We start from the raw sequence: 13,524 nt of genomic DNA on the forward strand, positions 1-13,524 counted from the left end.
GTCGCCCTCACACAAATCGACACTTTGTCCCTGCATGCCCCTCTTTACAACAGTCACAACAATATCGCCCATCTCTCTCACACCCGCGCTATCTCACCTTTGCCCACCGTGCCCTGAACGGCAGTATACTGGGTTCGAATCACGACTGGTCCTTGGATAGGCACAGAGCCAGACCCCGACGGTACAGACGACGTGGAGTCCAGGAACACTTCGTCATCGGACAGTAGGTTCGGATCCCGTTGCGAATCTTTGTGTACAATTCGGGAGTTAAAAACAAGGGTAGAAACGACTATCCCAAAAAAATGATCTTTTGATTATATTTATATATTCTAGTTAGGTATGTAATATCTTCTTAATCAACCCATCGCCGGCTCACTACAGAGCACGGGTCTCCTCTCCTCTCAGAGTGAAAAGGGTTTGGCCATAGATTGGTAGACTTATAATATATTTGATAGAAATTGCATTCAATATAGACTTAAATTAAATTGAAGATCATAAAATATAAAATATAAATAATAAACGTTTATATATAATTTGAACTTCTGAGGGAAACTATTGGAATAAAATCTAATACCTAACAAAAAACTGACTGCCTCGAGAAAATATACTAGTTTTAAGGACGTTGTTTGCAGGAAAATAACCGTTATTATGAAATTAATTAATATTTACTATACATGCTTTTAAATGCATGTTGGTTAAAAGAAATGCATATCATATCCAAATCCACAGACTAAAGAAAAAAGATAGATTGAGCTCAAGTACAAAAAAAAATTATTAAAGTCGAAACAGATTTGAACGCGGTATGCAAAAAAAAACAGACGTAAGCTTGGCTTGTTTGTTAAAATGGGCTGCTGGAAGCATCACAAAGAGCTCGTTTGTGAAACTTTTCCCTTTAGTCTGAGATCATGCTATGTGCAATAAAATGATATTTTCACACTCTCAAGTTTTTTTTACATAACCTTCAAGATGTATAAAAATATCATAACATAATAAAATATAATATATGGTTTACGGCTTCACTAGCGCGATTCGGCAAATTTATTGTTCGAGTTCGGGCTACGACAGTTCGGCATTCGGCAAATTAATTGATCACACTATTCGAAATACAGATAATGTTTTAGTTTGGCAAATTTTTAAATAAGTTTGGCAAATCAGCGGCCTGCAGACGCGGCATTCTGTGACAGAGACAGTCCTCCCTGTGGTGTATTAGATATATCCCGCAAAAACAGTGAGTTCCCGCAGGATTTATTTAAAAACCCTATATTTAAACCATTGTCGCCAGCCATACAGTTCGGGATATCACAAATCAGTTGTCGAATCCCGATAGTGGAGCCGAACCAAAAGTGCAATTTAGTGTGTAAGTTAGTGCATACCACTAAACCCACTAAATTAAAACTAACCTCTAGTCCGGTCGGCGTGATTCCGCTCGGCATTCAAGAAATCTGTCGTGTCCACTACGGAAAAATACAATGTCATGCAGAAAAGGAAAAAATCTAATTTTTTTTACAGATTCCAAGAAAAAAAAACCGACGGAAAATTAGGCATCAAGTAATGAAACTTTAATTACGAAACTAGCTTCAATTTTATCTGCAAATACTCCGTCCATTTTTTCCTTTGGTCTATTTGGTTTTTCATACAAAATTCAAATGCAAATTAGTTAAATAGGAGAAAAACGGTAGAATGCAACGGGCTAAAGTATTGAGAAAGCTAATTTTAAAATTTAAATCTTATATAAATAAACATTTTATTAATTGTTTATCCATAATAATTATATTTAAAATTAGCTTACTATTAATGCTGTGTTTTAAAGAGTTCAAATCGAAAATCTAATTCCATGCCAAAATGGTCACTAAAAAATCTAATTAGTATCAAATTTATTTATGTTAAGGCATACATAGTTCATCAAGGAAACTCGAAAAACAAAAAAAATTGCAAAAGAAAGCATGCCTTTCATACAAATTGGGATGATGGCTATGTCAAAAAATTATTTCTTAGTAATTGGGTATTTGCCTATCACCGGCTCACTACAGAGTACAGGTCTCCTCTCAGAGCGAGAAGGGTTTTGGCCATAGTCTACCACGCTGGCCAAGTGCGGATTGGCAGACTTCACACACCTTTGAGAACATTATGGAGAACTCTCAGGCATGCAGGTTTCCTCACAATGTTTTCCTTCACCGTTAAAGCAAGTGATATTTTAATTACTTAAAAACGCATATAGCTCCGAAAAGTTAGAGGTGCGTGCCCGGGATCGAACCCCCGACCTCCGATTGGAAGGCGGACGTCCTAACCACAAGGCTATCACAGCTTTTTTTATTTGCCTATGTAAAAAATAAATTATTTCTCAGTCATTATTAAATAGAGGGTTTTCCAAAATATGTAAAATCCGTCCTTTGTTCATTTTAAGTGTAGGTATGTAATAAGTAACCATTTTAAATTATCGATTAAACTGCAAAAAGCACGTCAAATGATTGTGACGTCACATTTCAGTATTTCATAGAAGCTCGCGTACTAAGCGCGCGTTTTGACGTTTGATAAAAAGTTCAAATCAGTAATTTTAAAAAGTAAAATTAAAAAAATAATAGGAATTTTACAATTTTCATGGCGTGTATTATACATTTTTTTTGCAATACAACTGACTGAATAACGATAAACGGTGACCACTTACCATCGCTCAGAACAACTTCCGGTTGGCTGCGCACCGGCGCTTGCTTGGTCTCTATCCGCAACACGCGTTGTTCTGAAAATATCAAATTTAAATTCATTTTTTAGGGTTCCTTACCTCAAAAGGAAAAAGTAACCCTTACAGGATCACTTTGTAGTCTGTCGTGTCTGTCAAGAAAACCTATAGGGTACTTCCCGTTGACCTAGTATCCGAAAACCGTGAATTTGTGGTTACATCAAAAAAAAATTAAAATGTATTCATGAACAAATAATGATTTTCACAGTAAGATAACTATACCAAGTGGGGTATTATATAAAAGGGCTTGTATATTCTAGCCCATCATTTTATTTATTTTTATGCATAGTAGTTTTTGATTTATCGTGCAACATGTCGAAAAACTATGACTGTAGTACGGAATCCTCGGTACGCGAGTCTGACTCGCACTTAGCCGGGTTTTTTTTTGTTGAACAAATCAAACCCTTCTCATTCTCAGAGACTCGTGCCCAGTAGTGGGCCGGCAACGGGTTGGGATGATGACCACTCACCATCTCGCGACTCGTCCTCTGTGTCGGACGGGGCCGTGTTTGGTGACGTCACTTGCGCCGCGCTGACTGCCTCCGATTCAGATATGTCTGTGTCATCTGTGAACAGTAATAGCTGAGTGAGCTGGAGTGAGGGAACTCTCGGGTTTATCGTAAATCGACGATATCAGTACCCTTATTATATCAGTACTAGGGTTCATGATTTCTCGAGCTTATCAATTTCTCGGGTCTCGAGAATTCTCGAGGCTAATTTCTCGGGTCTTCTCGGGTTGTCGAGAAATTTACATTTACGTACGGATTTGCATATTCTTCGGTTCCAATAATGCGATTAATCAACAAATTCAGTGGTTTCCTCTCAAATAAAAGTACCAAAATAATTATAAGACTTTTATTGACAGTCTTCAACATAATTAGCTTCTTTTTCTTAAAGAAAACTAAAAAAATAAGCTATTCTGACATTTGTGACTTATACATATATACAATTACAGCACAAGCACAGCATTAAAAAGAAAAAAAAAACAACTTAAAACTTCTAGCTTCTTTCTTTTAAACAAAACAAACAATAAACAAAAATTTCAACATGAAAACGTTAACCTTATTCTAACTTAATTAAATTACAATCACAGCACCATTTTTGGCATGTTAATAGGCTAGTTGACACTTTTTTTAAGTAGGTCTTAAATGGTTAATATTTGTCCTATTAGATCAAAAAAATTAACACTATATTTTTTTGCGCCCTAAAAACCGTAAAACTTTAATTTAAAAATATATTTTTCTTAGACAGGTGAAAACACTGTCGGCCATGTTTGGCCGATAGATTATCTGTGCTCTGACGTCATGCATTTGTAAACAACAGCATAACCTCCCAAAGTTTAATAAACATGACTTCTATACTAGTTTACATGAAAAATATAGTAATTATCGTTAAAAATATAGTAAATATAGTAATTATTAAGTTGTGGATTAGAGTGCCCAGTGAAATAAATATACGTAACACGCGAAGACTTGCTTAAAGGGATCTATATGACTAACGACTTCAACCCAAATTTATTTTTGCAAAGATCACTTTGTTGTTAGTCTTACTTAATAACTTATTCAATTTATAAAGAGAAAACGATATTTTTTTACGTTTACTCTGAGTTTTTAGAAATATAGAAAAACTAGCTTATGCTCGTGACTTCACCCGTGGACTTCATAAATTTCAAACCCCCATTTAACTCACTCAGGGGTGGAATTTCATAAAATCCTTTCTTAGTGGATACCTTCTCTTTACCTACAAAGAACACACGCACAAAATTTCATGTATCTAGGACCAGCTGTTTAGATGTTTAGGCTGTGCGTTGATATATAAGTTAGTCAGGACTTGAAATTTTATATATATGGATACTACGTTAGTCAATAGGGATGACATTTCTTTGTTTACATATTTAATGACGTCACATCATGGCTGACAGCGTTTTCTGAGTTTCAAATAAAAATAAAAACTGTATTTTTTAAAATTGGATTTATATATCCATCCTGCGTTTTTAATAATTGTTATTGATATATTTCGTTGTCTTAAGCAAAATACTATAATAAATAATCATTTATTGGACGAAATTAGATATGAGTCAAGTAGCCTATTAGAAAAAAAAATCAAATGAAATTTTTGCATTTAAAACAAACGGCAAACGCAAATCGTTTTATTTTATAATTTCATAGACTCAAATATGATTTCTCGAGTTCTCGAGTTTTCTCGAGCTTGATTTCCCGGGAACAAAGCCCAACGATTTCCCGGGAATTCTCGGCTCGAGAATTCCCGGGAATGAACCCTAATCAGTACCCTTATTATATCAGTACCCTTATTATTATTATTATTTTTATTATTTTTTTAAAGAATATTAGCCAAGTTAATTGCTGACTAATATTCCCCTTTCCCCTCCAACTAAGCGTAAAGCTTGTGCTAGGAGTAGGTACGACAATAGTGCAACGGGTGGGATTCGAACCGGCCACCTTTCGGTTTTCAGTCTGCTCCTTTAACCGTTGAGCTATCGAGGCTATTATTATATCAGTACCCTTATTATATCAGTACCCTTATTATATCAGTACCCTTATTATATCAGTACCCTTATTATAAATGCGAAAGTGTGTGTATTTTCAACTATCAAAGTAAGATCAATATACCAAGTGGGGTATCATGTGAAAGGGTTTTACCTGTACATTCTAAAACAGATTTTTATTTATTTTTATGCATAAAAGTTGTTGATTTTTATTATTATTACTAGCTGATGCCCGCGACTTCGTACGCGTGGAATTCGAATTTTTAAAAATCCCGCGGGAACTCTTTGATTTTCCGGGATAAAAAGTAGCCTATGTCACTCTCCAGGTCTTTATCTATACCCATGCAAAAATCAGGTCACTCCGTTGCACCGTTGCGACGTGATTGAAGGACAAACCAACAAACCAACAAACAAACACACTTTCGCATTTATATAAGGGTACGGATCATTATTTTTTATTCAGATACAAGTTAGCCCTTGACTGCAATCTCACCTGGTGGTAAGTGATGATGCAATTTGATGGGATCCGGCCAGTGGCGTGCACAGGAGTTTAAGCCAGGGTATGCATTTAGGTATGAACTTATTTTACGGCAGGTTATACTGGAAATTAAGCATTGATTTATTATAATGAGGGTAATCAGTGCGTTTATGCTTCTATGAGCTGCACGCCACTGGATCCGGCTAACCTGGAAGTTGGTTTAACATGCAGAATGTCGTAAAAATACAACTGTAGTACGGAACTCTCGGTGCGCGAGTCCGACCCGCACTTGGGCGGCTGTGTGCGGATACTCTAGTTTGCCTATCATGGAAATCAGTGATCTCCATGATAGGCAAACTAGAAACAGAAATAAGCTGGCTACTCCTGCGCTCCGCCTCTGGAAGGTGGGAAAGTCATTTGTGGGAATGAGTGTAAAATTTTATAATAAAATTCCACAAGCAATTTTAGACTTGCCTTTACACAAGTTTAAAAAATGTGTTAAAAGTATGCTCCTAAAAAAAGCATATTATACAGTCGCAGACTATGTAAACGATAAAAAAGCTTGGATTTGACTCGCTCCAGCAATGCACGGGGCTGCAATGGCTTGTATAGTACGGTATAATAACATTGTAAATTGAAAAATTAAAAAGAGCAACCGCCGAGTTTCTTGCTGGTTCTTCTCGGTAGGAACGGCATTCCGAACCAGTGGTAAATTAAAACTACCTGACTATTCATAAGCACTTTTAAAAAGTTTACATGAATAAAAAAAACATTCTATTCTATTCTATTCTATTCTACTCACAGTCGGGGCGTTGTTTCCGCTCGACGGTGCGGCGGTAGTCGTCTATCTCGGTGTCGGTGACGTGGTCGAACGGGTTCCGGGCGTAGGGCGCGCTGTACACTGTGGCGTTGTGCTGGTACCCGCGCTGGATGATGCCCTTAGATGCTGCTCCCATTAAGACCTGGAATTTCATTCAAATTTGAATAGAATAGAATAGAATAGAATGTTTTTTTATTAATGTAAACTTTTTACAAGTGCTTATGAATAGTCAGGTAGTTGAACCTTAACGCAAACTTTTAAGGTTCGATTTTCAACAGAATACCTTCATAAATACTATCTGTCCCGGCTTACTCACGTGTGTAGTCGACGTTAGCCCGACTAGTTTCGAACCCATCCGGGGTCCTTTTTCAAGGGAGTCCGTCCGCGCACGCGCCGCGGTTTTGACTCCCCAAAAAAAAAAAAAGGGAAAAAACCGAAAAAAGGACCCCGGATGGGTTCGAAACTAGTCGGGCTAACGTCGACTACACACGTGAGTAAGCCGGGACAGATAGTATTTATAATGGAAATCACTCACGGTAGTTTAAACGCTAGAATACCTTCACTTGTTGCAGAATATATTTTAATTCAAACGACCCTTTGTGGCTGTCTAGACACTTGCAATGTTTAAACGTACGTGAACTAAAGCTACTCACGACATTGTCCCCAGTGTCCCCAGAAATATATATATACATTTGTATATACATATTTCTATATATAAAATGAATCAATGATTGTGTTGTTAAGCGCAAATCTCGAGAACAGCTGAACCGATTTCGCTAATTCTTTTTTTTAATATTCCTTGAAGTACGGGGATGGTCCTTACGGAGAGACAAATTTAGAAAATTGCTTGAAAAGTCTATAAACAACACTTATCTATTGGTTTAAATGTTGACTGTTAGGCGGTACGAAGTTCGCCAGGTCAGCGAGTTTATAATAAACTAGCTTATGCTCGCGACTTCGTTCGCGTGGACTACACAAATTTCAAACCCCTATTTCAAACCCTTAAAAGCAAGTACTCACGACATGATCCCCAGTGTGCGTGTTGGCTGCGTCCTCGCCGACCAGTTTGGCTGCCTCGTCCCACGTCACACCTTCTAGAATGTGCGATTGGGGTCCAGCGCTGATTTTGTCGGCACGCCGATTTTCCTTGATCTGTGGTTTTTAGAAAATGATTGATAGGTTTTATTAACGCCTTAATTGTGAAATTTTGGTCTCAAAATTCATTAACACATTTTAAGTTTTTTGTGATGTAACCACAAATTCACGGTTTTCGTATTTATTCCTTAGTTGTGCTATAAGATTTATCTACCTACCAAATTTCATGATTCTAGATCAACGGGAAGTATCCTATAGATTTTCTTGACAGACAGACAGATAGCCAGACAAGTAATCCTATATCCTTTTTGCTTTTTGAGCTACGGAACCTTAAAAATGGACTTTCGCGCGCATTTCGTTTTAGTTCAACGTACGTAAAGATTACACGCAGTTTTTTTTTATAAAAAATAAGTCAAAAACGATACCTGTTGCTGCAACTGCTTGAACTCCTTGGGGTTGGTATTTTTGGGCACGAACTGGAGGGTGTCGATCTTCACCGGAGTGCCCGAGTGCGCCGGCGATCCGTCTTGTATCCACTTTTGTACGAACATCCGTTGAGGAAGCGACCAAGTCATTTTTTGCAATTTTTTGTCCATTTTTTCGATAAACAAGTAATTATTTTTAAGATTTTTTTGTATATGACGTCCATGGATAGTTTTATATGTAGTATTCATTTTTCACAAGCGGCCAAGTCATTTTAGCAATTTTTTTTTACAATTTTCCGTACGTATTCAACGAAGTTTTGTAAATGACATCAACGATTTCGTATCAATCGTCACGTTTCATACGTAGTATCCATTTTTCACAAGCGGCCAAGTCATTTTTTTGCAATTTTTTCGACCATTTTGTACAATGTGCCAATATTTTTAGCAATTTTTACGTAGTGTTCATTCGTATCCATATTGCATCAAATTTTTTCATTCACAATAAAAACAAAAATTATTAAAAAAAATCATGTCAAACGTAGAACATGTTTTTCATTACGTTTTTTTTATTTTTCGATACGTTGATCCATTGTGAGAGCCCAAGTAGATCGTTTCACATTTTTCGCATTTTATGAATCCGCGCCGACGATACGTGTAGGGGAAAAGAGAAAAAGAGACAAATTAGTAAAAATGTTGCCAGATCTTAAGCAAAGGATTAAGGTTAATAAAGGTTAAAAGGTTATTTTGCGTGAAGGAAGTATGAAACTGTGCATAAAAATAAAGCGTATTAAATTTCCTGGTAAAAAAAACCATCGAGCATGTACAGTATAGTCTAATTTCTTATTAATATTTTTTTTATTTCCCATGCAAAGCATTTTTTAAAGCATTCACCTGTTATTTTTTTTGTTTGATGCAAAAAATCTTTTTCAAAACATTCATAACAATGATTTCAAAATAAAATGACAGAATTTCATAGGGTTGCAATAAGGGAGAAAAAAAACGAAAAAAAATATGAAAAAGGTGCAGGGAAAGAGGATTTTTTGAATGGCAACATTTCGACCACTTTCTCTTTTGCCCTACACTGTACAAACTCGATGTTTTTGTTTCGGATAAAATCGATGTTTCATATTCAAAAAAAATCGATAAAACAACAACGTTTTAAACTCTATATCATCAAGTGATATTTTAATAATTGATTTTAAAATCGATGCATAAGCGAATCGATATTAAAATCGATATGAATTTTATCCAAATCACCAGGGAATGTTGAAATGCTGTTGAATTTAACAGAAAAGCGAAAAGTTACATTTTTGCTGTGAATGATGAATTGATGATTTAGTTTTGTTAATGGGTGAAAACAAGAAGTAACTCCCTGAAACGTAACATAGTACATATAGTAAAATATACATATGACAACATTGTAATATGACCCATCGGACTTGAAGCGGGCGGGAAAATAGGGTATTTGACTATTTTTTCCCTAAAAATCCAAAATATATAATACAAAACAAACAAACAACGAAACACACAATGTGGCTAATTCCGTTGTACACAATCTCTAAACTAAACTAAAATGACACGTTTAAATCTATTGCTATCCCTTTCATAATGTTGCTTGCGGAGAAGGATGGCACTAGATTTAGACCTGTTAATTGAGTTTAGTTTAGAGATTGTGTACAAGAGAATCGGCCCCAATGTGTAAAATTGTGTAAATAGTGTAAATTAAAATAAAATTGTATAAATTGTGTCAATCTAAATATATAAAAGAAAATGGTGACTGACTGACTGATCTATCAACGCATAGCTCAAACTACTGGAAGGAGCGGGCTGAAATTTGGCATGCAGATAGCTATTATGACGTAGGCATCCGCTAAGGAAGGATTTTTGAAAATTCAATCCCTACAGGGATAAAACAGGAGTTTGAAATTTGTGTAGTCCACGCGGAAGAAATCGCGGGAATTAGCTAGTCATACATAGTTCTTTAAAAAAAATAGATTCTTAGAACTTCCAACGAAACTAGCTACATTACCTAATTAATCTATTTATAAAACTGTCTTATTACAAAAAAAAAACACTTTTACTATAAAACATAGCCAAATACCCTAACCAAGAAAACACCAGTATAAAAGATAACCCATAAAATAAAAAGATAAGAAAAAAGATGTTAAAGATAACAAATAGAAAATGGCGCCTCAGTTATTTACCTCTTCGTTGTTAGCGTCCACCCACTGCAAAACATTATTATATTAGTCACGAAAAAAAACCAAAAAAAAAAAACACACTCCCCCCTAGCCTCCAAACCTTGATTGTTACATTACAATTAATCAAACTTGTTATTATTGACTCAATTTACGATACTCTTAAGTTCAAGATGCATTAAGGCAATGCTGAAGCGATGTCACGGTAATGTTATCTATGCAGTATTCCAACTTCATACAAACGGGCGAAACGCTATACCTACGCGCCTCGATCTCGCGGTGCGCTCGCGGTGCAGCCAGTCGCGACTGTGCCGCAGTGACGAACAGACGGTGTTTTGTTTTTTTAATAACCGCGCGATTTTTTCACTAAAAATAAGTTCAAGTACATATTTAATATGACGTACATATCTAAACACAAAGTAGGCAAATGACAAGTACATATTAAAACACAAAGTAAGCAAATGTAATTAAAATGCCGGAGGCGGGCAGCCCTATCGCATGTTTACGTACCGCGCTGCTGTAGGTATTTATTTCAAAGATACGGCCGAGTTACAATACTGTATAGATAACATTACCGTGGCGACGTGTACCTTGAACCTTAAGCAGCATACATTCAGCCAATAACAACAATTGCGATTGATCGCATTGTGACTATCACAAGTTTGATGCTAAGGAGGCAGAACCCTGATTCTCTATGACATTGAAATCTCAACTAGGGATTATTTTGTGATGTCAATATTGACACCTTATATGAAAAAGTTAAATAATAATTGTAGTTACGAGATTAATTGCCTCATGTGGTGATAGGTACACTAGCTTATTTTTTGCGCATAGAATCAGCCTGGCTGTATAACGCGAATATGCAGTCAGTATTCTTGGTACCATTCCACTCAGGCATCACTTTCACAGTAACTAGTGATTTGAATGTCATAGCGAAAAATGGCTCAAATTAAATTAAAAAAAACAGCAAAAAAAACTTATTTTTCTATTATTTAGAAAGAAAAAATTCAAAAGCATTTCATTTTTTAAGAGCTTCGTAAAAGAATAGAGGGGGGTTATATTTTTCGAATATATCTTTAATTATTATTTATTTTCAATATACATATATATTTATTACGCATGTTACGTATATAAAACTTTTATAAGCACTAAATGATTTTTGAAAAGCGAATTTTAAGTGGAATTTTTTTGGTAGAAACTTTTTCTAATCATAAAAATATTAATAGTTATATGTTTTTATAAAAATACATGATTAAAAAATAACATATGTTTTTTGAAATAAATGATCTTAAATTAAAAAAATCATTTAATATGAATGATAACATGAAATAATTGTGGAAACCTCTAACAAAAAGCTTTTACCAAAAGCTTCCAAATATTTCCCAAAATTGAATACACACAATAGCAAAATCTTTATGAACTAAATAATATGTAAATTATCCTTTATATACTCCAATAAACACCTTAAAATCTAAACATGATTTTCGTTGATTTAAAAAAGTTAAATAAGTAAGAAAAAAAAATATTTTGCGCGATTTTGAAAAAAAAAAAGCGATTTTTTTATTCTTATTCACTAACAGCATAAAGGAATGTATTTTATATCATTTTTGTTATAAATATTTATTACGGTCTATTTTTTCTCTCTATTTTTAAACATTAACTATGTATACTTTAAAGAAATCTACAACCAAGATATTTTTTACTTTATATTTTTAGTTTTTTTTTATATATAAATGCCTATTAATCTTTAGTAACGTTACGTTAGATCGCTTGTAATATAGCATATTGCGTTTTTTATAACAAGATATTAAGAAAAATTATATCGTTGAAAAATCGACACATTTTTCCTACAAACTACAATAAAAAATTATTTATAAATCTACATAGCGAATTGTATATTATAATATATTTAATAATTATGCATTTTTTTAACTTTTAGGTCGACAGCTTATTTTTGTCATTAATTTATGCTAATGTTTTTGATTAAATTATATAAAAAATCATTTTGAATCTAAATTGAAACTTTTAAATATATATTTTTATACATAATAATTGCAAAGCCCGATAGAAGAAAGCCTACACTATGAATAAGATCATAGACAATATTATAGATTCCAGTTAAAAAACAAAGTTATAATTAATTTTGGCAACAAAATATGTTAACTTGAAATTAGGTTATTTTAATGTAGTTAACATACAATTAATGTTTTTTACGTGACATCATTCACGCGAAAAGCTAGCAAAGACACACACATTAGTTCCGATTATTATCCTTAAACAATAATACTATTAAAAAAAAAATACATCTTTGGACAGAACTGACACTGTATATTGTGAAATTTTATGGCAACTCCACATGCTCGCGTGAAACAACATACAGCAAGAATCGGCAATCACCACAGAGTACTTTCTATACACAGTGTGGCTAATTCCGTTGTACACAATCTGTAAACTAAACCAAAATGACACGTCTAAATCTATTGCTGTCCCTTTCATAATGTTGCTTGCGGAAAAGGATAGCACTAGATTTAGACCTATTAATTTAGTTTAGTTTAGAGATTGTGTACAAGAGAATCGGCCCCAGTGTTTGACTTGTTGAACGACAAGCGTTGGCAAGCACTACAAACACCCGTCCACACGCTTGCCAATGCTTCTTGTTTGCTGTTTGTCGAAAGCATGTGGCGCCGCCATTATATTGAACACTACCAAACCTGGATTTTTTACGTGTAATTCTTTTATTTTGCAAAAAAATATGATTTTCTTTTTCCCCCGAAATTTCCTCAATCAAGAGCGCCTATCGCTTATCGTCTATCATCAACCCATCGCCAGCTCACTACTGAGCACGCGTTTCCTCTCAGAATGAGAAGGGTTTAGGTATGTCCATCATGCTGGGCAGGTGTGTACTGGCAGACTTTACACACCTTTGAGAACATTATGGAGAACTCTCAGGCGTGTAGGTTTCCTGACGATGTATTCCTTCATCGTTAAAGCAAGTGATATTTAATTGTTTAAAACGCACATGACTCGGTCAGAGGTGCGTGCCCGGGATCGAACACCCGACCTTCCGAATAGGAGGCGGACGTCTTAACCACTAGGCTATCACGGCATGGCTTAACAGATTCGTATCTGTTATTAATGAACGAAGTCTTTAAACTGGGGGTAGTACTGTTAACATTATACTATAGTTAGTAGTTATGCATGAACATAAGAAATCCAGGTTTTCCTCTACCCCTCGCAAGTTCTTTACCACCCCTTTGTCGCAACC

General features: G+C 35.0%; 1 protein-coding gene across 6 annotated transcripts in view; it reads right to left on the bottom strand.

Moving 5' to 3' along the window:
- The window catches only part of hts (adducin 1-like protein hts), a 92,325-nt gene that overhangs the window by 10,638 nt on the left and 68,163 nt on the right, over positions 1-13,524 (bottom strand). For 2 of the 6 annotated variants that reach the window (XM_069507472.1, XM_069507470.1), the window contains exons 12-19: positions 10,266-10,289; positions 8,062-8,172; positions 7,562-7,693; positions 6,524-6,683; positions 3,208-3,303; positions 2,666-2,737; positions 1,401-1,454; positions 98-247 (exon numbers count right to left, since the gene is read on the bottom strand). In XM_069507472.1, coding sequence (XP_069363573.1) covers positions 98-247; positions 1,401-1,454; positions 2,666-2,737; positions 3,208-3,303; positions 6,524-6,683; positions 7,562-7,693; positions 8,062-8,172; positions 10,266-10,289 — 799 coding nt within the window. The remainder of the gene's footprint in view (positions 1-97; positions 248-1,400; positions 1,455-2,665; positions 2,738-3,207; positions 3,304-6,523; positions 6,684-7,561; positions 7,694-8,061; positions 8,173-10,265; positions 10,290-13,524) is intronic. The other 4 variants (XM_069507471.1, XM_069507473.1, XM_069507474.1 and 1 more) reach the window with 4 other exon arrangements.

This window comes from Maniola hyperantus, chromosome 26 (assembly GCF_902806685.2).
Source record: "Maniola hyperantus chromosome 26, iAphHyp1.2, whole genome shotgun sequence".
Classification (NCBI taxonomy): Eukaryota; Metazoa; Arthropoda; class Insecta; order Lepidoptera; family Nymphalidae; genus Maniola; species Maniola hyperantus.